Source organism: Lissotriton helveticus, chromosome 4_1 (genome assembly GCF_964261635.1).
Source record: "Lissotriton helveticus chromosome 4_1, aLisHel1.1, whole genome shotgun sequence".
Lineage (NCBI taxonomy): Eukaryota > Metazoa > Chordata > Amphibia > Caudata > Salamandridae > Lissotriton > Lissotriton helveticus.
In genome coordinates, this window is record NC_136063.1 from 167,807,166 (window position 1) to 167,830,258 (window position 23,093).

The 23,093-nt window shown below is 47.1% G+C and overlaps 1 protein-coding gene across 4 annotated transcripts in view; it reads right to left on the reverse strand.

Annotated features, from left to right (window-relative positions):
• Positions 1 to 23,093, reverse strand: part of RHPN1 (rhophilin Rho GTPase binding protein 1) — a 615,089-nt gene that overhangs the window by 228,993 nt on the left and 363,003 nt on the right. For all 4 annotated transcript variants that reach the window (XM_078686651.1, XM_078686652.1, XM_078686653.1 and 1 more), the window contains one exon: positions 6,270 to 6,345. In XM_078686651.1, coding sequence (XP_078542777.1) covers positions 6,270 to 6,345 — 76 coding nt within the window. The remainder of the gene's footprint in view (positions 1 to 6,269; positions 6,346 to 23,093) is intronic.

Genomic DNA, 23,093 nt, shown 5'->3' on the forward strand with positions numbered 1-23,093 from the left:
AGCAATCAGGAAGAATACAAATATCAAGGGTATTCCTTTTGCAAATAACCCATACAAAGTTGCTGTATATGCTGAAGATGTTCTAATCTTCTCATAAGAAGCAGAGGCTGCTGTTCCCGCAGTACTAAATACAATTAAATCATAAGCGGCGGTATCGAGATACTCACTGAATCAAGACACAACAGAAATTGTCACACTAAACAGCCTGTGCTTAGCATAAATACTAAACAATGCAAAATTATGTTGGCAACCAACTCAAATCAAGTACCTTGGCATTCAATTTAAGAATAATTTTGAAGACACAAGAAAGCAAGCTGAAAAAAGCCTCCTAAAAAAGTTAAAGAATGGTTCTTCACATGGTCGTCTAAATTCATGACCTTTTTTGGGGGGTGAGGGGGGGGTTTGGAGGGAGAGGAAGGCATCAAGAAAATTGCCCAGCAAACTAACTTATCACCAACATGCTACCTCTCCAACTCTCAACAAACCTCTTTAAAAACTTAGATCTCCTGATATCTGACTTTAAGTGGAAAAATAAGAGAAGCAGAATTTTTAAAAAGAAGGAAAATCCCAAGTGTGGGAGAACTTGGTGTATAACAACATACTATACATCAAAGATCTCTGAAGCACTAAATTGCCCAAAACATTTGCAGAGATGCAAGCTAGTATTAAAACTTTATAAAACTAAAGGTAGCTCTTAGCAAATGCAACATAATGCACCTTATGAACCTACTAACAAAGCTATGTACCCTACCACATACAGCAGCCAAAAAGTATTAAACATTAAACTGTTAACAGTTCTCACAACATGTTCACAGCAGAGATCCAAAGCAAATAATAGAGTAACCACACAGCTGCTCTTTCCATTGGCGTATCCGAAAACTCCTGGAAAGATAGTCGTAAATTCTCCTTAAGAAACAGAATACCTCCAATTCTATCCAAATACAAATTCTAGATACTACATATAGCCTATAGACATCTGGCCTTATTGATTGTAACCAACACTGAAACTGCCACAAAGCAATAGACTCCATTGTAAGATGCTGAGAATGTTCAGGGAAGAATTCAGTGACTTTAAGCCCATGAGCAAAACCAAATAGATGATGGATGGAGTGTTGAATATTGCAAGCACTCACCCCCAGTCAACTGATCTACGTTTAATCATCATCATTCTTTAGCTCACTCCGCCACCCCAGTTCAGACATGGCCATATGCAAATCAGTCTGACCCTGTGCCTCATGGGAACAGTCCAGCTCGAACGGCCAAGCCATGTCTTCCCTGGACCAGAAACAAGCATCCTGGGACCGGTTTCTGGCTAATCAGCCATCATCAGCCAGGCTAGCTTGAATCCAGTGGCAAAGGGAGCAAGGGACCCATGTCTGGGCATACCCTGCCAACTTAGGGCAAACAAAGCAAAACCAAAGGGGATGATGGACGGAGTTTTCAACATTGCAAGCACTCACCCCCAGTCAACTGATCTGGGTTTAATCCATCATCATTCTTTAGCTCACTCCGCCAACCCAGTTCAGACATGGCCACATGCAAATAAGTATGACCCTGTGCCTCATGGGAACAGTCCAGCCCTAACTGCCAAACAATGTCTTCCCTGGAAAGGAAACCAGCATTAAAAATATATTATGCGAATGGAAATCATTCCAGAATTTATCCCACCATATTTGGTAGGTGTCGGTCACTCTGCAAGAAGCACGGGCATGTTTTTGCAGGAATTTTAATTGCTAATCTCTGCATAAGCTATGGAACAAATTTGACCTGTATATTTAAAACGTGAAACCACGTTTGTCATGAACCTCCCCATCCCCAGATACAGAACAAGCTTAAATGATGATGGTATTCTTGTGTGGTTTTGGTTCCATATCCACTTAAAGACCTACGCCACTTTGGATGCCTCAGAGTAACAAACAAGTGTGGGTAGTACTCTTTCTTTGCGTTCTGCTGAAATTTACAAAAGCTCCAGAACTCGTGAGCTAGGACAAACCCTTCTCCAAGGGAACTGGCTTCTGGGGGTTCATAGGAACGGTGAAAAGCACTCTGAAAGTCCTACATCACACTCTGTTAGGGGAATCGAGGGTAGATTCACTTCCTAAGCAATGGGGCAGCTGAAGAAGCATAGTATGGATATCATTTTGAGAGACTGAAATAACAGACGTGCAAACTGAAGAGATTCCTCAAAATGCATGATTTGGTGTGGTGGGGTAAAATCGAGGCCCTCTGGAAGGGCTGGATGAATAATTCTGAAAGTTACAAAGAAGCTAGTAAGTATGCTACAAATCTTAAAAAAGATGTACCGCCCCACTGTGTCGATTTTTGTGACCTGGTCTATTTTTAATGGTGGCTTCGACAATCTAGAAGCCTTCATGCAGAACAACCCACTTTATTAAGAGATGCTAGACAGACGCCTTAACAGGTTTTGAGGCGCCTGGTGGTGGAACCCAAACATCAGAGTTCTGGACAGCTTAAGGTGGGCAAGCTGCCTGCCGGCTCTCCTTTCTCCCCTACGGGACTGGGTCTTGATGTCGGGTTGGGAGCACAGCAACGACCTCCTCAATTTGAATGCGTAGGTAATCCAACCGGAGGCGTGAAATGAAAGGTTCACTACCAGGAATAACAGGAAGGTAGAAAGTTAGGCTGGTTAGAGGCAGGCATGGTGGTGAGGGGAGAAAAAGATGTATGCTAGGAGAGCGCTGTGAGGGAGGGAGGCGAAATGGGAAGAGGCACAGAAAGGTGGGTCGGGTAAAGACCGTAGTTAGGCATACAGAAGGGTAGCGAGGGGGGAAGGGAAGACAATTAAGTGAGGTGTAGAAGAAAAAGATTCAGGTGCAGAGACAGGTAAATCAAAGATGGAGAGGGGAGAATAACGCAGTCGAAGAACGAGAGAGGGCCAGGTAGAGAGAGGGAGAGGTGTGTCAGACAGGTAGAGACAGCTGAGGAAGAGGGAATAATAAAGACTGAGGTAGACAAGTGAGGTAGAGGGGTGCGTTGATAAAAAGGAAGTGCAGAGATGTGTCAGAGAGCTGTTACTGAAGAGGAAAAGAAGTAGAGGTATTGATAAAGGAGTAAGGTACTAAAAGAAGTAAGGGGGTGAACAGAGGTAGAACGAGTGGAAAGAGTAGTTTCTTACCTGTAACTCCAGTTCTGTAGTAGGGGTATCTCTGTTATAGTCATAATCTAGTGAATAGTCCCGCTCATGTGCGAGGACCCCGGAGCAATCAAAAATAATCTCTTAAACTGTCCTCATTGCAATCCTGCATAGACACTTAAGAGAGAATTAAAGACAAATAATGCAGCCTATACTTAAAAGGCTACACTGTCCAGTACTTCAACTAGAAATGTAAAGGATATTCCACCAACATCATTTTAAACACATTCTGCCAAGTTTCACTCATAGAGAAACTTCCCCCTTCACAAAATCCTTGGAATCATAGAGAAGACGGGCTGGACAGACAAGCCCCTCATAGGCTGCCATTATGTGGCTTGAAAAGGGATACCGTGCCTTTAAGAAACTTTCCAGAACTTTCGGTATCCCAGAATGCACAGCACTTCCCTCCACTTTCAGTTCTTTTTTCCGGCTCCTGCTAGCAGGGCCCTGGAGCATTGAGCTCTCCCTTTTTGGGTGTTATTCTAATCTTTTTGCACTTTTAAAAGTGTTCAGAGTGCTTTCACTCGACGTCCTTTGGCCCTTTCTGCTCTTGCTGGTGTTTTTCTAGTAAGTTTAGCCAACCTTTTTATCAAATATGCCATCCCTACATGATAGGTGTCCAGAGTGTGCTGGAAAGAAGGCCAAATCAGACAAGCACAGGGTGTGCATTCATTGTCTGCCCCCTTCTCATGTCCCAGAGGATTGCGAGATCTGCCAACAGTTCTCCAACAGGACCCTGAGGGACAGGGAGAAGACTCGGCTTCAAGGATTGGAGTAGCAAAGACAGCGTGACCAAGGTGGGTCTGGGCATGAAGGGGCTCCTTCCTCTGCCCGTGCTGAGGCCTCTGGGGGGCTGCCCAGTAAAGAAAAGGCCAGAAAACGACATCGTTCCCCATCGACGTCGACAGGAATGACCACGGTGTGTTCCCCGTCTCCCCAGGGCTCTGGGTCGAAGCAGCGGCGTCGTCGTTCGACGTCGAGGGGATTGACGTCGAGACCTCCGACGAGGTCGACGTCGAAGACAACTTCGTCGTCGAGGTACCACCGACGTCAAGAGGGGTCTAGCAGACACCGGCGCTCGCCGTCGAGGCGACACCGCCGGTCGTCGTCGACTCGGCATTCGTCGTCGAGGAGGCGTTTCTCGACATCGAGAAAGAGATCTTCGTCGTCGAAGAGGTCGACGCATTCGACGTCGAGGAACAGATCGGAGTCGAGAAGAAGAGTCCAGGTCCTAAAGGCGTTCTAAGGCCAGGACAGAGTCCCAAGGCTCCGTTATCAGCCTTTCTTCTTCTTCGGCCACGAGCTCACGGTTGCGGTCGGCCTCAAGGTCCCCTTCAAGGGTACGGAAGCCAAAGAGAAAAAGGGTGGAACAGTCTCCGGGCTCGGGTACTCACCAGTCTACTCACCCTCTAGGCATGGAACACCGCCCCCTCTGTTACCTAGAGGCCTTCCCCCGAGGATACCTGTACCTCCTCCGAGGACTCCAACTCCTCCTCCTCCGAGGTCTTACTCGTTACATCTACCTACACCACTAGATTATGACTATACACAGAGATCCCCTACTACAGAAGGGGAGAGAACAAGTAGAAGATGAATGGCAGGGTAAAGTGGGCGATCAGGCAGTGAGTGTGAGAAGTGGGATAGAGAGGGATATGTTGTGGCAGTGAGCCCGAGGAGGAATGGGGTACAGAGGGATATGTTGTGGCAGTGAGCGCGAGTTGTGGGGTACAGAGGAATATAAGTCAGTGAGCGCGAGGTGTAAATCCTCTGGAACATAAAACGGGACACTATTCGAACCTGCAGTGGCGTAACAAATATAATACATAGACCTTTTGAAAACAGGATACTTCATATTACACTACCACCCGGCATAAACATAGATTGTAATGATGATTCAGTAAACTCAGTTTTCTGCAGGATGCTGTACACAATACATACTCACTTCTCCACAGTGATGCCTATAATGCCACTGATGTGGACATCTCGTGTCCCTTCTGAGACCAAAATCTTTGCTAGGTAGCATTCTTCCAGAATTAAAAGCATGCGCCGTGTAGATAAAAGTTAGGCGCATGGCTGCCATACTGAAACATGAAGCATGGTGCCTGTGAAGAGGGAGCTGTGCAGAAAAAATAAAAGGTGCGTGGCCTCCAAAATCACACACGCTAGCCCCCCCGATAAAAAAAAAACAATATTCTGAAACCTCCTTTAATGCGAATAAGTCTCTGATGACCTGCAAAATTACTTGTATGAGACCAATTGAGAACCCAGACCCATCTCCATTAAACAGCTAGAGATTACTGGAAGCTGCAGCAGTCTGGGCAAAGATACATTTGGAGGCGGCTAAGACTAGCAGTTTTAACTTGGATGTGTGGGCCTGCTCACAGGCAGTGTGCATTATTAGGAACTGAACAGCTTTATGTCCCGAGCCATAAATTGGCACGGCTCAGTTGTTTTACAAATTAGTTAGGATTACGGAGGGAAAAGGACTCTAGGGAAAAGCAAGTGTGCGAGAAAGCAGTGCAGGGGAGAGGAAGCACGCAAGCACACCACAGGAAGCAGTGACAAGCAGAGGTGAGTGCAAGAGCACAGCTAGGAAGAGACATGCAAGACTACTGCAACACAAGCACTAATGGACTGCTTAACCAAAAGGAAACAAGTGGGAGGGGTGGAGGGAGTGCACACGCACACACACACAGGAGACAACTCTTGCAGCTGGGCGGGCTTGAGCCTTGCGTCTCGAAGAAGTAAACAAGTGGGAAGGGTGGGGGGAGTGCAAACGTGCGCGTACTAAGCAGCAGCTGTTTGCTCTTTATCAAAGCACACACTCTTGCTTGTGGCGCGCCGCTGTGCACTCCCGCAAGCAGTATGCCGCCACAAGCACGAGTATGTGCTTGGAAAAAGAGCTGTACGACAGGTAAAGGTCTCCTAGGCAGCGCATGCACGGTGCATAGGCGAGACCTAAAAAGGGCCATAGCTCAGATTAGAATATTGGAAAATAGAGAGCTCCATTAAAGATAATGAAGTAACTAAGGAATAATATATGGCTGGTAAGGACTTTATGCTCCAACATTCCAATCCCTAACTGACAAAGAATCACAATTCTAAGGCATCTTACCTTTAGAGGCTCCATTAGGTCAAGTTCCTTAGTTTCCTTCAACCCCAGCGGTATCATTGGGACACAGATTGCATCACTAGAAAAAAGCACGGCAGAGTATTAGAGTCACTCTCCAGTACATGTTATAGTCGTGCTTACCTACGTCATATCTTAAACTAACAAGTCCAAAACACCAAAGCACTGCAAAAACACGAGAAACACGTGTAGGGCTGGTCAATAAAATGGAACAAGGCCACGCACACACAGTTGAAAGAGCAGAATTAAACATATGATGTCCAATATCAACTACTGCATCATAGGAAGCAGAAGACTTGGAAGGGGTGCCGTAACCAGGAGCCTTAAGGTGGAGTCTCCGACACAACAGTGAACCTCGGCTTCAGGAAGAGAACGCCAGAATGGAAGTGTCCAAAGCTACATAAACCCTATTCAGAAAAGATTGAAGACATGTTAAAAGCTCCTGTTTTAAGCTGTCCCCGCCAACCGAAAATGGACATTCAGGTCACTAAGAGGGCATTCAAAGTACATCCCCAGTGACAGCATAACAATGTAATATGTATGCATGCCCAGAAAACCAACATACGATTTCTTAAAACTGGCCATATAAGGAAATTGCATACAATCTTGGAGACTAAAAATTAGTGAGCTAAAACAAGATGGACTGGAATGCGGCATAGAGTAATTAGAAAGGCCGTACATTAATTCAAGAATTCCACCCATCAATTTTTTTCTCAATGTAATGCTCCACGTGTGTTGGGTATGCCTAGATAAGTCACCATGCTCAATGTGCTATAAGTCTCGAGTGGCACCACACTGATGAAGATCCCTAAGGCTGAAACCAGGGGATGCTTGTTTTCCCAGTCAGAGAGGATAGGGCTGGACTGTTTCTATTGGAGCACAACCATGAATAACTTGCATATGATTGCATACTATCTGGGTGTAAAAAAAACAAAAAAAAAGATATATATAGGAATTAACTTCCAAATAAACAATAGTGGCTGAGAATAATTCAAGCATTCTATTCAAACGTGGTGGCTTCTCTCAAAATAATTCAATTTCCCCACTATTTTTAATTCATTTCACAAATTAAACAGCAGCATTGAACGGATTAAGAATATTGAGGCATGGCAGGCATTCATAATTGATTCTCCCTCACAAATGTATTGAGATATAACTACTCTTTGGTTGTATTTATGTGAAATGATAATGCGTACAGGATGTCAGTAACCAACAGCTGTCTTTTAAAATGAGTTATGTTTAGGACCAGCATTGCAACAGCATAGGACTAACACTGCAACCGAACAGAACCACCACTGAAACCAAATAGGGCCACGTTTACAGCTAAACAGCAACACCGCTGCTAAAGAACAGGATCACCATTGCAAATGAACAGGGCCACCAATCACTACAATCACTCAACCACCATTTCAACCTCATGCTGCCAACATTAAAACCACGTATGACCAATATTGCAACTTCATACAACCAACATTTACAACCACACACGCCTAACAACAGCAACCACATATGGCTAACAGATGCAACCACAAACAACAAATTAAACTGCATATGAAAAACAACTGCAACCATGTACGAACAACAACTGCAGCCACTTATGACCAACAACTATAAACCCATACTAACAATCTTGCAACCTCATATGACCAATGTCAGACCCCGTTCGGGAGGCCACAGGGGCAAGAAGGTACTAATGGCCCAGTCGCCGGGGAAATGATTGTTTGTCTCTGATGTTCACGATCTGTTCTATGGCTCTTCAAACTGGGCTGAGAACAACCACTATAGCCCTTGACTTTCATAGATAGCAATAGCGAGTATTGACGTCCTTCTCTGGGAAGTAGTCTGGGAGCATGTCAAGCTCAGAACTAAATAATCACCCAGTAGCAAAATAACCGACTTCCAACCCAGTGCTGATCTTTTTAGAAGAAGTTACTTATCATCTGTAACAAACTATCTAACAGCAGATTACTCTCCTTTTGAATATTCCCCAGGAGTAAGACTGGACCGAGAAGCTTTTCAGTAGAACCTTTTTGTGCCTGGAGGTGGTGCCGTGTGGCTCTGCAATGACGCCATTCCAATCCGGAAATGATACACAGCCCTATATAGGTGCCACTACCACGCTCTGAAATAATTTGCTTTCGAGGTTGTCCCTGCCCCAGACCCAGAGCTCCAACAGCAAGTTGATCATGACCAGTGTGCAGATTTCTAGACTTGGGATCTAAGTAATGGACAGAGTCAAACTCAAGAACAGAGAGGATGGGAGAGTAGGTGAGAAATCTGGGGTTAGATAGAGTCTCTACCAGAAAGAGCGTTACCAAAAGAAAATAACTTGTTCATATGGTAGAGACTTCATACCACAGATTCCTCAGCTTTTAAATAGATAACAAAGCAGTACCTTTTTGGAGGTGGGTCTTTGGATTGACTCAAACCAAAAGGTTCTGTAGGACCAAGCAGCAAAATGCCCCGTGTGTTGTACCTGGATGTCCATAAACATATGCAGGGACGTCCACGTAGCTGCCTGCCAAATGTCCAGGTCAGGAACACTGCATGCTAACACAGCAGTAGTAGCTTTGGCTCTGGTGGAATCAACACAAAGTCCTTCTGAAGGCCTATTCTAGGCCAACACCTGGCAGATTTTAATGCAGAGCATGATCCAGTCAGACATGGTCCACTTCTGCTTGGGCTTGACTTTTTTTCACTCCAGCGAACACAACAAAAAGCAGATAATCCACCCTGTGTTCTCTGGTGCAATCAATGTAAAAGCATAGTGCCTTTTGGGGTCTAAGTGATGGATACGCTCTTCCTCCTTAGAGGGATGAGGTGGAGCAAAGATCCCTGGAAAGGCAATATTCTGACCGACGTGGAATGGCTCACAACTTAAGGCAAAAAAAGAGGCCTGTGTCAGTGAAATCATCTGGTCTGTGAAGAAGGTGGTGTACTGCGGATTAACAGAGAGAGTCTGAAGCTCGCCCACCCACTGCCTTGAGGTAATGGAGATGAGAAAAATAATCTTAAGGGTGAGAAGAAGTAATGGACAGCTATGACACAGCTCAAAGGGAGTGCACATCAAGCAAATGAGGACCAAGTTAAGGTCATATTATGGTATGACAGAGGAAGGAAACAAATGATGCAACAATTTTAAAAAAACCATATCAAACAGGTGATTTAATTAACGAAGGCTGGTCTGGCAACCGTAGAAAGGCAGAAAATACCCTTTAATTGTGCCCAAAGAAAAGCCTTACCCGGCAAAGGATGGCATGAACAATAAAAAGTCAGACAACCTGGACTGGAGACAGTAATTTGTTGTTTTCCTCACCAAACTACAAATCTGTAGTAACGACAGGAGAATACAGTTTTTGTTGAGAAACGCCTGGTGGCCAATATGACATCAACCAACTCCGGAGGAAGGCTGAAGGTATTCAGCTGTCATCACTCAATCTCCAAGCATGAAGGTGGAGATTGTGGAAGATCAGGTGCAAAACCCATCCCTACTGCTGTGAAAGATCTTCACAATTCTGGGAAGGAGAGGTAGCAGCGGAAAAGAGTACAAGCCTCCAGAGTTCCACTCTAGAAGGAATGAGTCTCCTAGAGGTAGAGAGAAAGAGAAGCATTGGAAACTCCGAAGCAGACAACTGTGACATTGCGATTTCTTAGCAGTGGCAAAACATTGAGCCAAGGTATTCCCCTTGCATGGAAGAGACTCTGCCCTCTGGGTGTAAATTCCACTCATATTCCATGAGGCAGAAACGGCAGAGTTCATCCGCCGTGGTGTTCAAAGATCCTGCCAGGCGGTTCACCACCAGGAATATTTCATGATTGTTCCGCATCTCCAGATGCGCAATGTTTCCTGGCACAAGGTTTGTTGCAGTACCACACTCACTGCGGTGGTGTTACCCATGAACACTTGCACCAGCTTTCCCTTGAAAGATGGCATGAAGGCTTTCAGCCCAAAGCAGATGTCTCTCAGCAAAAGGTTGATGTGGAGCCAGGTGGACACCAGAGCCCTCCGACATCCACTTTTCCCAGGTGGCTGCCCCAAGGAAGCAATGCATCAGTCACCCCAGTGGGTTGGGGAGAGGGCTCTGCCGTTAACCCAACCACAATCCAGGAACCACCACTGCAAATATGTCACACCATGATCCGCAGATAGTGCTTGTGGGCCTGCCAGACATGGATGTGAACATAAGCATCGTGCAGGTCCAACGCTACCATCCAGTTCCAGGGCTGAGGGCAGACAAGCTCTAAGCTAAGGTCACCATCTTGAATTTGTCCTTAAGCTGAGAGAGCGCAATTCTAAAAGAGGACGAAGTCCTTCAACCTCCTTTGGCACCAGGAAGTAGAGGGAGCAGTAACCACAGCCCACGTTTGATGCAAGCTTTTGGCCAACAGGACTGGAATTTCCCGACAAATAACAGACAAATGGTTCTCCATCAGTCGTTCCTAGGATAGTGGAAGATATAGCGAAGAGGCCAGGAAGGGTAGTCTGAAACAAGTTTATGCAATTTACAGGACCCACCTGTCCAACGTGATGGCCTGGCAACCTAGAAAAAAATGCTGGATCCTGCCACCAACTGGATGACTGTGCTCCACTTAGGGTACACTAAAGAGGTTTTGCAGGTGAAGGTGTGGGGGAAGATGACTAGCACGTTGTCCTTGCGCGAGCCGTGCCATGACCATGAAAAGTTGGGAACCTATCTGAGGTTGAAGTGGCTGCCTGTAGGAGGCACCTCTGCCACAGCCACAGAAAGAACACAAAGACTAATGCAGTTGGCGTGGTGGTGCAGATAACCCAAGGAGTGTGATGTGCCCTGCTTTCTTTAAGGCACTCCAATCCAGAACAGATTCTGATTTGTCCCCAAACAAGCGAGCCCTGTCAAAGGATATGTAAAAAAAAACCAGTTGATTGCAGTCAAGCATAGCACCACTATTACCAATGGCCTGTCCGATGGAGTACATGGTATCCAGGTTCCAGTGAGTCATGAATTTAGCAGCGCCACATCCTACCTGCATGGCCTGGGTTAGGCCAGAGCAAAAACTTCCAGGACACTTGGTAGGACTTGAGTGACTGAGTTCGATGGAGCAAGGGTGTAAAGGCCAACAAGGCAATTAGCATTGACGGATCCGACGGTCAAGCTAGAGGAAGAAAATACCCTCTTCTCAAGGGTTTTTACTCTTTTGGACTCCCAATCAGGGTAGTAAATGGAAAAGTATTCTGGTATGTCTGACTGGTAGAAGCCTGCACCAGCAAACTCTCAGGAGGGGTGTGGAGATAAAAAGGTGGGGTCGCCAGGGACTGGTCGTGGCGTCTTGAAATCTGGTGGTTTACTGGGGGTTCCAGAACAAGGTTTGGCCGAGGTCTTTAGATGCGTATGAAAGAGTGCCTCATTAAAAGGAAGGAGGTGTTCAGTACAAGTAATTCCCTACTGCAGTGCTTCAATCAGGATGTTAATTTGCACCTCTAAGGTGGTCAACTGAAGGTCGAAAACTTTGGCCACCCTCTGCATGACCACCGCGAAAGACATTTTCTCCAGTGGCAGGAGCAGGGGGTGAAACAAAACCAGCATCAGGAGAGGTGCCAAGGTTACTGGCCTCTTGGAGATCATCTAACAGCTGTCTTCGTGGTGGGAATAATCATAATCATTGTTGGAATCTATCCCAAACAATGAGAGTAGCGTATGATATCTGCCTTGAGGAGGTGGGACAGCAATTGAATCAAAGGCAGAAATTTGTAGTTCGGTGGAAACCAGTCTCGTCTAGGTTAGAGCTGCGCCAACCCAGAGTCAGAAACCACATTGGTACTTCGTCTTCCAGTGTCGGTGTCGATTCTCTGGGAATCGGCGTGGATCATGGAGGGGGAGTCAGTACAGGAGTCAGGAGAGGCCCAGTGATAGGTTTGAAAGGTCCAACTAGCGCCAAGGGAGATTCCATAGGCAGTACCCCAGATGGAGGGCCTCCCAGCTCCTTGGGGGCCACAGGTGCACCAGAGGGAGTCAGAATGAATTTAAAGAGTTGGAGATTGGTCTCTCGGAATTCTTTAATCTGCCTTGGTGTCACAGACATCCCCAGAAACTCAGGTTGTGCCAGTACAAGTTGCAGGCTGGGCTCCGATGTAAAACTGACTTGGGAAGCGAGATCAAGAGGTAAGGTGTTAGATTTGGAGCGTGACGATCGGCCAGGGCTTTACTCCAATGACTACTAGACCGGGACAAACTCTTGGACTTGGACCAGTCGTGACGTGCAGTCTCGCACTGCTTGTCGACCTAGTTCCCCTAGCAGTCCCATGTGGCCTTTGGGTTTATCGACCTGCAGTCACTGCAGGCCTTGGAGTCATTACACGACCCCAAGCACAGCAAGGAATTAGTTACTTACCTGTACACTATAGTTCTCCAGTATTATCTTTCATAGATTCACATGCTTGTATCTTCCCCGTCGTCATGGTGGGAGTCTCACGGTAACAGAATGACCAAGCAGTATCATAGAGAAGAAAAACTGCCTAGAAAATCCCCATAGGGGCTGTATTATTTGGTAACCAGACCATGTCTTTGTTTGGACCAAAAGCCAGCCAATCAGCATTGCTGCCCTGCCCTCACACTCCCCAGCAGAAGCTTCCTGCCTCAGATTTCCGTCCCCGAGTGAGAGACATGGATAAATACCGAGAAACAGGATCTGCCTGAGAAACGGGGAGGCGGGCGGGCGCATGTGAATCTATGAAAGATAATACTGGAGAACTATAGTGTACAGGTAAGTAACTAATTCCTTCTCCAGTATTACATCTTTCATAGATTCACATGCTTGTATCAGAGTAGTAAGCAGTGCTCACCAAATTTGTAGCGTTTCCAGGACAGAACTAAAAAAGGAAGCTCTGCCGTAAGACAAAGGTATAACAATACACATCAGTATATAAGAAATACGATAAATGCATGTTGACACATAAATCAAAGTATTGCATAGACAACAAAGCATGCCATTATGTCATACCTTACTGAAAAAGACGTTTCAGAACAGCTTGTCCCACTGCCGTGTCCTCTTTCCACGCAGTGTCCAGACAGTAGTGTCTCGTAAATGAGTGCACGCTCTTCCACGTTGCTGCTCTGCAGATGTCAGGCAGCGCCACTCCTGCAAACAAGGCCATCGAAGTTGCCATCTTCCTTGTGGAATGTGCATGTACCTTAGAATCAAGCGGCTTCCCCGCTTTTTCATGACATTTCAGGATAGCTGAGGAGATCCATCTGGCAATACTCAGTCTTGACAAAGGAAGACCCTTCCTTTGCCCTTCAAAAGCAATGAACAATTGCTTGGACTTGCGGAACGTTTTTGTCCTTTCAATGTAGAACTTTAGGCATCTGGAAATGTCTAAAGAATGTAAGGCTCTTTCTGCCTCCGATGAAGGATTGCTGAAAAAAGTAGGCAAAATAATGGGTTCATTGAGGTGAAAAGATGTTGCCACCTTAGGAATAAAGGTAGGATTTGTCCTTAGTATAACCCTGTCTTGACGAAATTGTAAGAAGGGTTCCTCCACTGAAAAGGCCTGGATTTCACTAACCCTCCTTGCTGATGTTAAGGCGAGAAGGAGGGCCGTTTTCCATGACAGGAACTGCAAATCTGACTTGTGAATAGGCTCGAAAGGAGGCCTCATAAGCTGCGATAGTACTGCGTTGAGGTGCCACGGCACAGGAGGGCGTTGGATGGGTGGATAAACCCTAAAAAGTCCCTTGATAAACTCCTTTATTATCCTGGATGACCAGAGAGATGGTTCATTTGGCTTCCGCCGGAAGCGCGATATTGCTGCCAAGTGTACCTTGACCGAGGCATGCGACAGACCTGCCTTAGATAGCGACAGCAGGTAAGGAAGGATACCTTCAGGTTGCACTTCAAACGGATGCAAGTTTTGTCTGCTGCACCAATGGCAAAAACGGGACCATTTCGCTGCATATGTTTTGTTTGTTGATACCAGTTGATGACAGTGTAACCAGGCGCTATACAAACTCAGAAAATAATAATACAGCTCTAGCTTGTGAGAGAACATGTCTGCATTCTTGCGAAATATCTAGATTTTGAAACTCCCGCTCGTGAGGTTCCATGCTGACAATTTTAGAGATTGCAGATTCGGATGCAGAATTTGTCCTTCTTTCATGGAGATGAGGTCTTGAAATGTCGGGAGCTGGATTTTTTCGCCCCTCGACAAAAGAAGTAGGTCTGAAAACCACGCCTGTCTCGGCCAGGCTGGTGCTATCAATATGATCCGGCACGGTTCCAATCTCATCTTGCGCAGTATTCGCGGTATCAACGGGAAGGGAGGGAACGCGTATGCAAACCTTCCTGTCCAATCCATGTGGAATGCATTTCCCTTGGAGCCCTGTTGATGGTATCTGGACGCAAATTGAACGCACTTTGAGTTGTTTTGCGTTGCGAACAAATCTAATGTGGGAGTGCCCCACCTTTGAAACAGTAAGCGAATCTGAGTGTGGTGTAGTTCCCACTCGTGTGTCGCCTTGGTAGTACGGCTCAGGGCGTCCGCCCGTGTGTTGAGGACTCCCTGAATATGCTGAACCTGAATTGAAATTCCGTTGGTTATGAGCCATTTCCAGATTCTTTGCGCCAATGCCGACAGTTGTTTGGATCTCGTTCCACCCTGCTTTAGTAGGTAAAACATGGTAGTGGTGCTGTCCGTTTGGATCAGTACTGACGATTGGCGTATTCTGGGAAGAAATGCTTGAAGGCCTAGGAACACCGCTTTGAGCTCCAACATGTTTATGTGAAGCTGGGCTTCCCAGTCTGACCAAAGGCCCTGAATTTCCAGCTCCTGAAGATGCGCACCCCATCCTTTCAGCGAAGCGACCGTTGTCATCACGAAGTCGTGATCTAGAGGAATGAAGCTCAAGCCTTGATCCAGGTTCTTTCGAATCTTCCACCATGACATTGCCACCTTCATATGGCTCGTGATGGTAATGCGATCCTCGAAGGTACCTTTGGCCTGGACCCACTGCTCGTCCAGTTGTTCCTGCAAAGGCCTCATTCGAAGCCGACAGTTTGGCACCAGTGGGATGCAGGATGACATCATCCCCAACATGGATTTGTATATCCTCACGGAAGTGGACCTTTTTGCTTGAAGAGCTGCCGTTAGCCTCATGATCTTTCCCATTCGTTCTTCGGAAGGGTAGGCTTTCCCTGCACTGGTGCATATCCATGCCCCCAGGAACTGGATGCCCTTGGCCGGAGTCAGCGAGGATTTCTCTAAGTTGGTCTTCAGGCCCAATCGCTGAAACAGCCGGATGCAGCTCTGAAGAGATGTTGCTGCGTCCCTGAAAGATGGACCTGTCACCAGCCAGTCGTCCAGATATGGGTAAATGTAATGCCCTTGCAGTCGTAAATGGGCTGCCACCGGGGCCATGCATTTGGTGAATACCCTCGGGGCTGACTTGAGTCCGAATGGCAGGACCTTGAACTGGAAGTGGCGACTCTCCACAACAAATCTGAGATACTTCCTGTGCTTCCGAAGAATTGGAATATGGAAGTACGCATCCATGAGATCTAAGGAGGCCATGTAGTCGTTTTCTTTTATTAGTAGAAGAATTTCTTGTAACGATAACATTCTGAAGGGTATCTTTTTTATGTATCGATTTAGATCCCTTAAGTCCAATACCTGTCTCCATTTCCGGGTTTGTTTCTTTTTGATGAGGAAGAAATGCGAGTAAAAGCCTCTCCCTCTGAGATGTTGCGGCACTTCCTCTATGGCTCCCTTTTACAGAAGCGAGAGAACTTCCTTCTGCATTTCCTGGCGATGTTTGTTGAGCCTGAGTACTGGGGGTTGATCCGGAGGTATTTCCACAAATTCCAGAATGTGGCCCCTGCTTATGACATCTAAAACCCATTTGTCCGATGTAATGGACATCCAGTTGTTGTAAAATTGAGACAGATAGTGGTCTTTGTCGTGGATCCGTTGTGTGGGGAGCGCCGGCCTGAAATCATTGACGTCTATTAGACTGCTGAGGTTTCCCCCTGGCGTTAGATTTGCCTCTGGACTGTTGTTGGTAAGAGGAGTTGGAGGACCTGAATTGGTTGTTAGTGTTATACTGTCGATATCCTTGCTGATTATACGGCTGATATCGGTTGGATTGAAAAGAGGATCTTTGATTAAATTGACCTCTTGAACCTCTCTTCCGAAAGGACTGAAACCTTCCTTGCTGAAGCGATCCCAGCGCTCGAGCTGTATCCGTGTCCGACTTTATGCCTTGCAACGCCTCATCAATATGCTTTCCAAATAAGTTTTCACCGTCAAAAGGCATATCAACGATTTTCGCCTGTACCTCTGGACGAAAAGACGTCGCCTTGAGCCAGCCCTGCCTGCGAAGCGAAACCGCTCCAGCCATCTGCCTGAAGGCCATGGACGAAACATCCATGGCGATGTCGATAGATTCGGCAGCAGATTTAGATCCTTCCTTAAGTATGGCTGCCGCTTCCTCCTTTTTATCCTCTGGGAGAGCAGAAAGTATGGGTGCAATATCAGACCACATTTGCCTGTTGTATCGTCCAAGCAGTGCCATAGCATTTGCCGCTTTAATGGTAGAGGCAGCCATGACTGCAAACCTCTTACCTGCCCCATCCATTCTCCTTCCCTCCTTGTCAGGTGGCACTAGGGAAGTAGCCACCGGGTTCTTAGAATTTCTTTGTGCCGCCTGCGTCACAACTGATTCAGGCCTGGGGTGCCCAATGAGGCAGGCTTTTGTGGACTCTGGGGCTCTGTATTTCTTGTCAATGCGGGGAACTGAAACCGCTATAGACGCAGGTGTTTTCAAAATCTTCAGTCCCTCCTCCCAGATGTGAGGGATAATTGGAATAGAGCGAAGCGACCTCTTGTTTTCATCTTTGAAGTCATACAAGAAACAATCCGTCTGTTGTACCTCAACATCCAGATTGAATCTTTTGGACGCCCTTTCCATGAGATCATGAAAACCTCCGATATCTTGAGGAGGGGAGGTAGATTTGAGTGGTTCAGGCGATGCAGTCGATGGCAAAATGTATTCGTCCCATTCCTGTCCCGAAGCATCCTGAACGAGTTCTCCTTCTTCGGGCTGCTCATCCTCGTCGCATTCCGTTAGGTCGTCCCTTATAGTAACAACCTGCGGCGATCTCACCCCCTGTTCTTGGTGAGCAGGTGCTGCAGGTGTCTGAGAGGAAGGCGTCTGCCTAGCTGGTTGCGAGGAATTCGCCTCTGGGAAGCGACGGTAGTAGTCATTCAACATCAACCTAAGATCAGAGACAAGGTTGAGGGGTATAGACATCGTCTCCTGATGATCTTCCTCCCTCGAGTCCTCATGCTGCTCCTCCTCTTCTTCATCATAATCACCAGATTCCTGAAATGACTCATATCTGGAAGATTGTGGTCTGTCCTTGAAGGAATAAACCTCCTCTTCATCCGTGTCTTGGCTCTTTATCTGCAGCTGAGAAGGACTGTAGGCGGCACCTGAGGACTCCTCGCCATCTGAGTCCTGCTCTAGCAATGAGGACGGCGGCAAAGGTGAAATCTTTGTCCATGAGGTGAACTCTGCAGCTTCACTGATGGTAGACGAACCTCTTGTAGACTGAAAAGACCGGATCGAGATCATGGTCTTCGACTGCGGTGATTTGAATGCTTTTGCGGACAAAAGCACGATTTTCGTCGACGGAACCGTCGTCGACGGGACTTTCGTCGACGGAACCATCGTCAACGGGACGTTCGTCGACGGAACCATCGTCGACGGGACCTTCGTCGACGGGACCTTCGTCGACGGGACCTTCGTCGACGGGACCTTCGTCGACGGGACCTTCGTCGACGGGACCTTCGTCGACGGGGCCCCCGTAGACATCTTCGACGTCGAACCTGTCGTCGACGGAGTCGTCGTGGTCGTCGTCGACGGCCTGTTCGTCGACATTGAGATTTTACTCGTCGATGTTGTAATCGTAGACGTCGCAGTCGTCGACGTAGCTCTAGACCTTATCGTCGACGAAGCCACAGTCGTCGACGAAGTCGTCGTCGACGGAGCCGAAGTCTTCACCACAGGCCTTGGAGCAGAAGCCAGCGAGCTGGTAGAGGGTGCAGACCCAGGTTCCTTAAGACTGGACTGTTTCACCACAGGAGTAATAGGAAGAGATGAGGTTGATTTCTCCTTAGGTTTACTCTTTTTAGACTCCACTCTCTCCACAGAAACAGAAGCCTTTCTTTTCTTGGGAGTTGAATGAGAAGATCCCTCCTCAGAATCTGAGCCTGATGTGGCCTTCTTCTTCTGAAGCCATAACAGTAGTCTAGCCTCTCTGTCTCTTTTAGTTTTGTCAGAAAATTTTCTACAAAGCTTACAGTCTTTCACCAGGTGTTTAGGGTAGAGACAGTAAAGGCAGTCCTCATGTGGGTCCTCAGAGAACAGTCTGGCCTTCCCACAGGACCTGCATGGCCTGAACAGCCTCTTTTTAGAGCCGTCAGCCATTATAAGAGAAATAAGTAGACACAGTACCTCAATGTAGTAGACAGGAAACAAGATTCCAAAGGGTCAAAAGTTCACTCAGGAACAGAAAGAAAACTGAGCAGAGCTCAGGGAGACTCCTTATCACACGAAGGCGGTTGGAAATCTGAGGCAGGAAGCTTCTGCTGGGGAGTGTGAGGGCAGGGCAGCAATGCTGATTGGCTGGCTTTTGGTCCAAACAAAGACATGGTCTGGTTACCAAATAATACAGCCCCTATGGGGATTTTCTAGGCAGTTTTTCTTCTCTATGATACTGCTTGGTCATTCTGTTACCGTGAGACTCCCACCATGACGACGGGGAAGATACAAGCATGTGAATCTATGAAAGATGTAATACTGGAGAAGCACACTTATGGGGGATCTGTCATAGACATCTGCTTGAGATAGTTCTTACAGAGTTTAAAACCTCTCATTTTGAGGGGTGACATTTCACTTGCACACAAAATGTTGATGTAAAGGTCGACAGGTGGCTCTGAATATGCGGATATGGCGCGGAAAGAAAGGAACTGATGTAAGTGGGCAAGAATGGCGCCTATATAGTCATTGCACATCATCTCTGGAGCAGAACAAAATCAGGGCAGAGCCACACAGTCTGAAACCCAGGGAATACTCAAAAGATGAGGAATCTGCAGCTCGAAGACACTATCAGAAAACGATAGTCTACACACTACAATATATAAGCACTAATTTACTGGCATGGGCCACTCTACTCTGGATATAAGGCCACTTTTCTCCTCCGAACCATCTCTTACTTATATGTAAGGATATTGTGGCAGGTTTTAGCCAAAGGTGCAGCGCCACCCTACTGACATTTAAAGTTTGTGTACTTAGTTTGATAGTTTCTAATTTCGAAATAGTAGTCTTTTAGTACTTCACCGGGTGCAGTAGTGCCTGTAGCACGCTTCTGGTCTCTCCTTCCTCTTCTGGGAGAGAACCACATACTGGCTAGGAGTGCAGCTGCACTCCAGATCCATTCTTGAACACAGAAGCTGTGGCGCTGCTTCCAGGGGATTGGATGTCGGCAGACTCCAGTATCACTGATGGTCCTCTATGGTCACAGGCCTATTCTTGGCAGGGGCTGAATCTGGTGGGGTCAGAGGTCACAGGGCAATCATCAGAACTTCTCATAGGAAAGGTGGCTCCAACTCCTCTCTGCAGGGGCACAGGGGTCTGTCTGCCTTGGGGTGCACTGTTCATGACCACAGCAGCACAATCTGCTCAAGCACATTTCAACAGGGTCACAGTCCTTTAGAGATGCGCAGTCCATTACAGGCACACTTCAGGACAGTGCAAGGACACAGGCTACTGGAGGCAAGAAAGACAAAACTCTATTTCAGGAGCACGTCTGTCTTTCTCTCCTTCTGCGAGGACTGACTCTGAGCTCTGGGATCAGCAGCTTCTTGCTCGTCCTGGTAATCAGCACGTCCTGCAGTGTTAGTTTACTTCTTTACTCTTAGGCAGGCCAGCTTATATGTGCTTCTGGACAGAGAGACAGCTCTACATTTCATATCAGCCCAACTCAGCCAACCCTCAGGATGCTTTGTGGAGCCACCCTTCCTTGGTCAAAGAGAACCTGGAAATGAAACAAGTGGGTCAGCAGCTCCCACGTTTATACAGGTGAACTGGATAGAAAATGTTGATTTCCTGTCTGCACTTTCAGAACTGGTTTACTCGGATTCTCCTTTCGTGTGCCCTTTCCATGCTGTCTTCCAGACTCAGCCTGTGTCTACAATGATGCTCCTCACAACAGGGTCACCTCCAACTTACAGAGGCACAAAGAGGTGTGAGAATTCTGCAACCCACTATCACAGCCACAATGATCTGGAAGAGAGCCAGTAATCTGGCCTCACCTAAGGGCCCTTCATTCTCTGAACAGCAGCGACTGTATTCCCACCCACCCTCTGCTAGACAGGCGAGCTCAGGAAGGCTCATCTGCAGTTCCTAGCAGCGAAAGGATCTAACCGAACTTCTACAGAGAAGCTGAAGCTGTAGCATGTCTCCTCTTTCCCCACTTCAGTGTTTAGGTCCCCTCCCACCAGCTTCAGGGATGTCAGCAAAACACCCAGTACACATGGGCAGGGGGGGCTTCCAAAATGGAACTCAAAGGCTTCCATAACACTAGTTCACTCATACAAACGGTATCTCCAGGCAGGTCATACACATAAACATTCATATCATTTTAGCACTTGGACCTGGGCTAGCGAGTACCCGCTGAACTTCACATGAGCAGGCCTGTAGGACTCCACTCCTGCGAAAGGTCCGTTTACAACTGAATTCGCAAAACAAAGGACATGACTACCACCCCACGAGCTAGATTAGCGCGAGTCTGGGGACAAAATCTAAAATCAGATTACCAGACATTCACCACTGGGCACTCAGGACAGGGTAACACCATGCCCACCACTGTACGCCATGCAGGGGACATGCAGCCCGTTCCTACAACCAGAGGCAATTTCTGCCAACCTCCATTGCAATCTCGACAGAAGGCGCCTGATCATAAAGAACCACTGTAACACCACAGAACAAGAGGAAATACAATAGCTGGAACTGGGAGAGGAAGTCTGGACGTTCCACATGCAGCTGATTCTTCCAGAGCACTGTTGTGAGGGAGCACGTGGCGGGGTCAGGGAGCACGTGGCGGGGTCAGGGAGCACGTGGCGGGGTCAGGGAGCACGTGGCGGCTGGGCCCGGGGCGCGCGAGTGGAACCTTCACACAGCAGCCAATCACAGATCTACGTCTGCTCTCTTAGGGTTCGGGGCTTATCCCACAGTCTAAAGCAGCGCATGCTCACCACAAACACGAGGCGTGGGGGTGGGGTGTGGGGAGCACACGGGCAGTTCATACTTACTCCTCGGCAGCAGACTCGGCCTCCTGAGAGCTATAATTAGTGTGGAAAAGTAGTTACCACGCTTCCGCTCATGAGATTTACATTCGATGCAAATAACGAAAAAAAAACGACGGCCCAATTATTTGTCCACAAAGAGGCAGGGTTCAAAGGGGTCATTTGTGAGAGATAAACAGCAACAAACAATGCACGCTTTCTGCCCCTACGAAGAGCGGCTCGCGCTAATCTGGGGTTCAGTCGTCTCTGTCGGGGGGAGCTTTACAGTGCAGTTATTAATCTGCCTTGTGTGGCAGCGAATCAATGCCGGGTGTGGGAACCAAATGTACGCTTCTCGGCATAGCCCGGGGATTAAAACCCAGGGGAACAACTGGAGGGCTTATACATGCATGTCAGAGCTTATTAACTTATAATATGTCAGGGAACAAATAGGGAAACTGGGAGCACACATTCCAATATTATTTCTAAACCAAATATTCTTTAATTAAGGCATGCCGATCAGAAAGAAGAAGCTCAGCAAAGGGCCCCAACAGGCGGAAAATAAAGATTGGTTACATGGAGCTGTATGCTCAAAGGTGCTTCACGTCACCAGGTCAGGGACAACCTTACAGCTCTATGTCACAGTAGACCTGACTGCTGCATGTAGGGTGACCACCTCCCTCCAGATTATTACAGACTGAGATTCCAGCCCTGGACTTTCGAGTACCATGTGACAGCATTCTGGGTCTCGTAGTCTGCTTCCTTTGAGCTGAAGAAACTAACACACCTAAAAAGGTTGATTCGGAATTGAACAGCTCAGGATCGAAGACCGCGTCCGAAGTGACCTAAAGTGAGGTGGTCACACCAGCTCCATGAGCCACACTTCCCATATCAGCATAATGCTCCACGGCATGAGGATACCATGGACCACACGGCTGCATGTTAAAAGGACATCATGGTCAATTCTGCTCTATGTCCCAAGGACACCATGAAACATACTGCTCCATGTACTGGTGACATGCAGCAGTACCATCAGCAGACTCCAGCCTCAAAGTCTCCAGTCCTGAACATTACTTAAAAAAAAAAGTGCCCTAGGAGTGGTTATCCTGTTTTGCTTTTCATTAATCGACCAAGGCTGAAATCACAGTGTTGCATGTGGCACAGAGCCTTCAGTTACAATTATGCCCAGTATATTGCCAGATGCATGAAGATAGACCCACAATAGTCAGTCAAATCCGTTAAAAACGATAAGGCAATCCAAATGTACAATGAAAGTCAGGAAACCATATCCAATCAGAAAAGAACTCCTAAAACAGAAAGACACAGGAGAGAGAAAGGTTGTCTTTCTATTATTTTATCACACATTGCTGTTCAAAGGATTAATAACGTGTGGCTATAATCTTTGTCCATACTACTTCTACTCTACCATTCATTCTTGTAACTCCACTTTTTCTTGCACCGGCTTGGTGTATGCCACAATCTTTAAACAG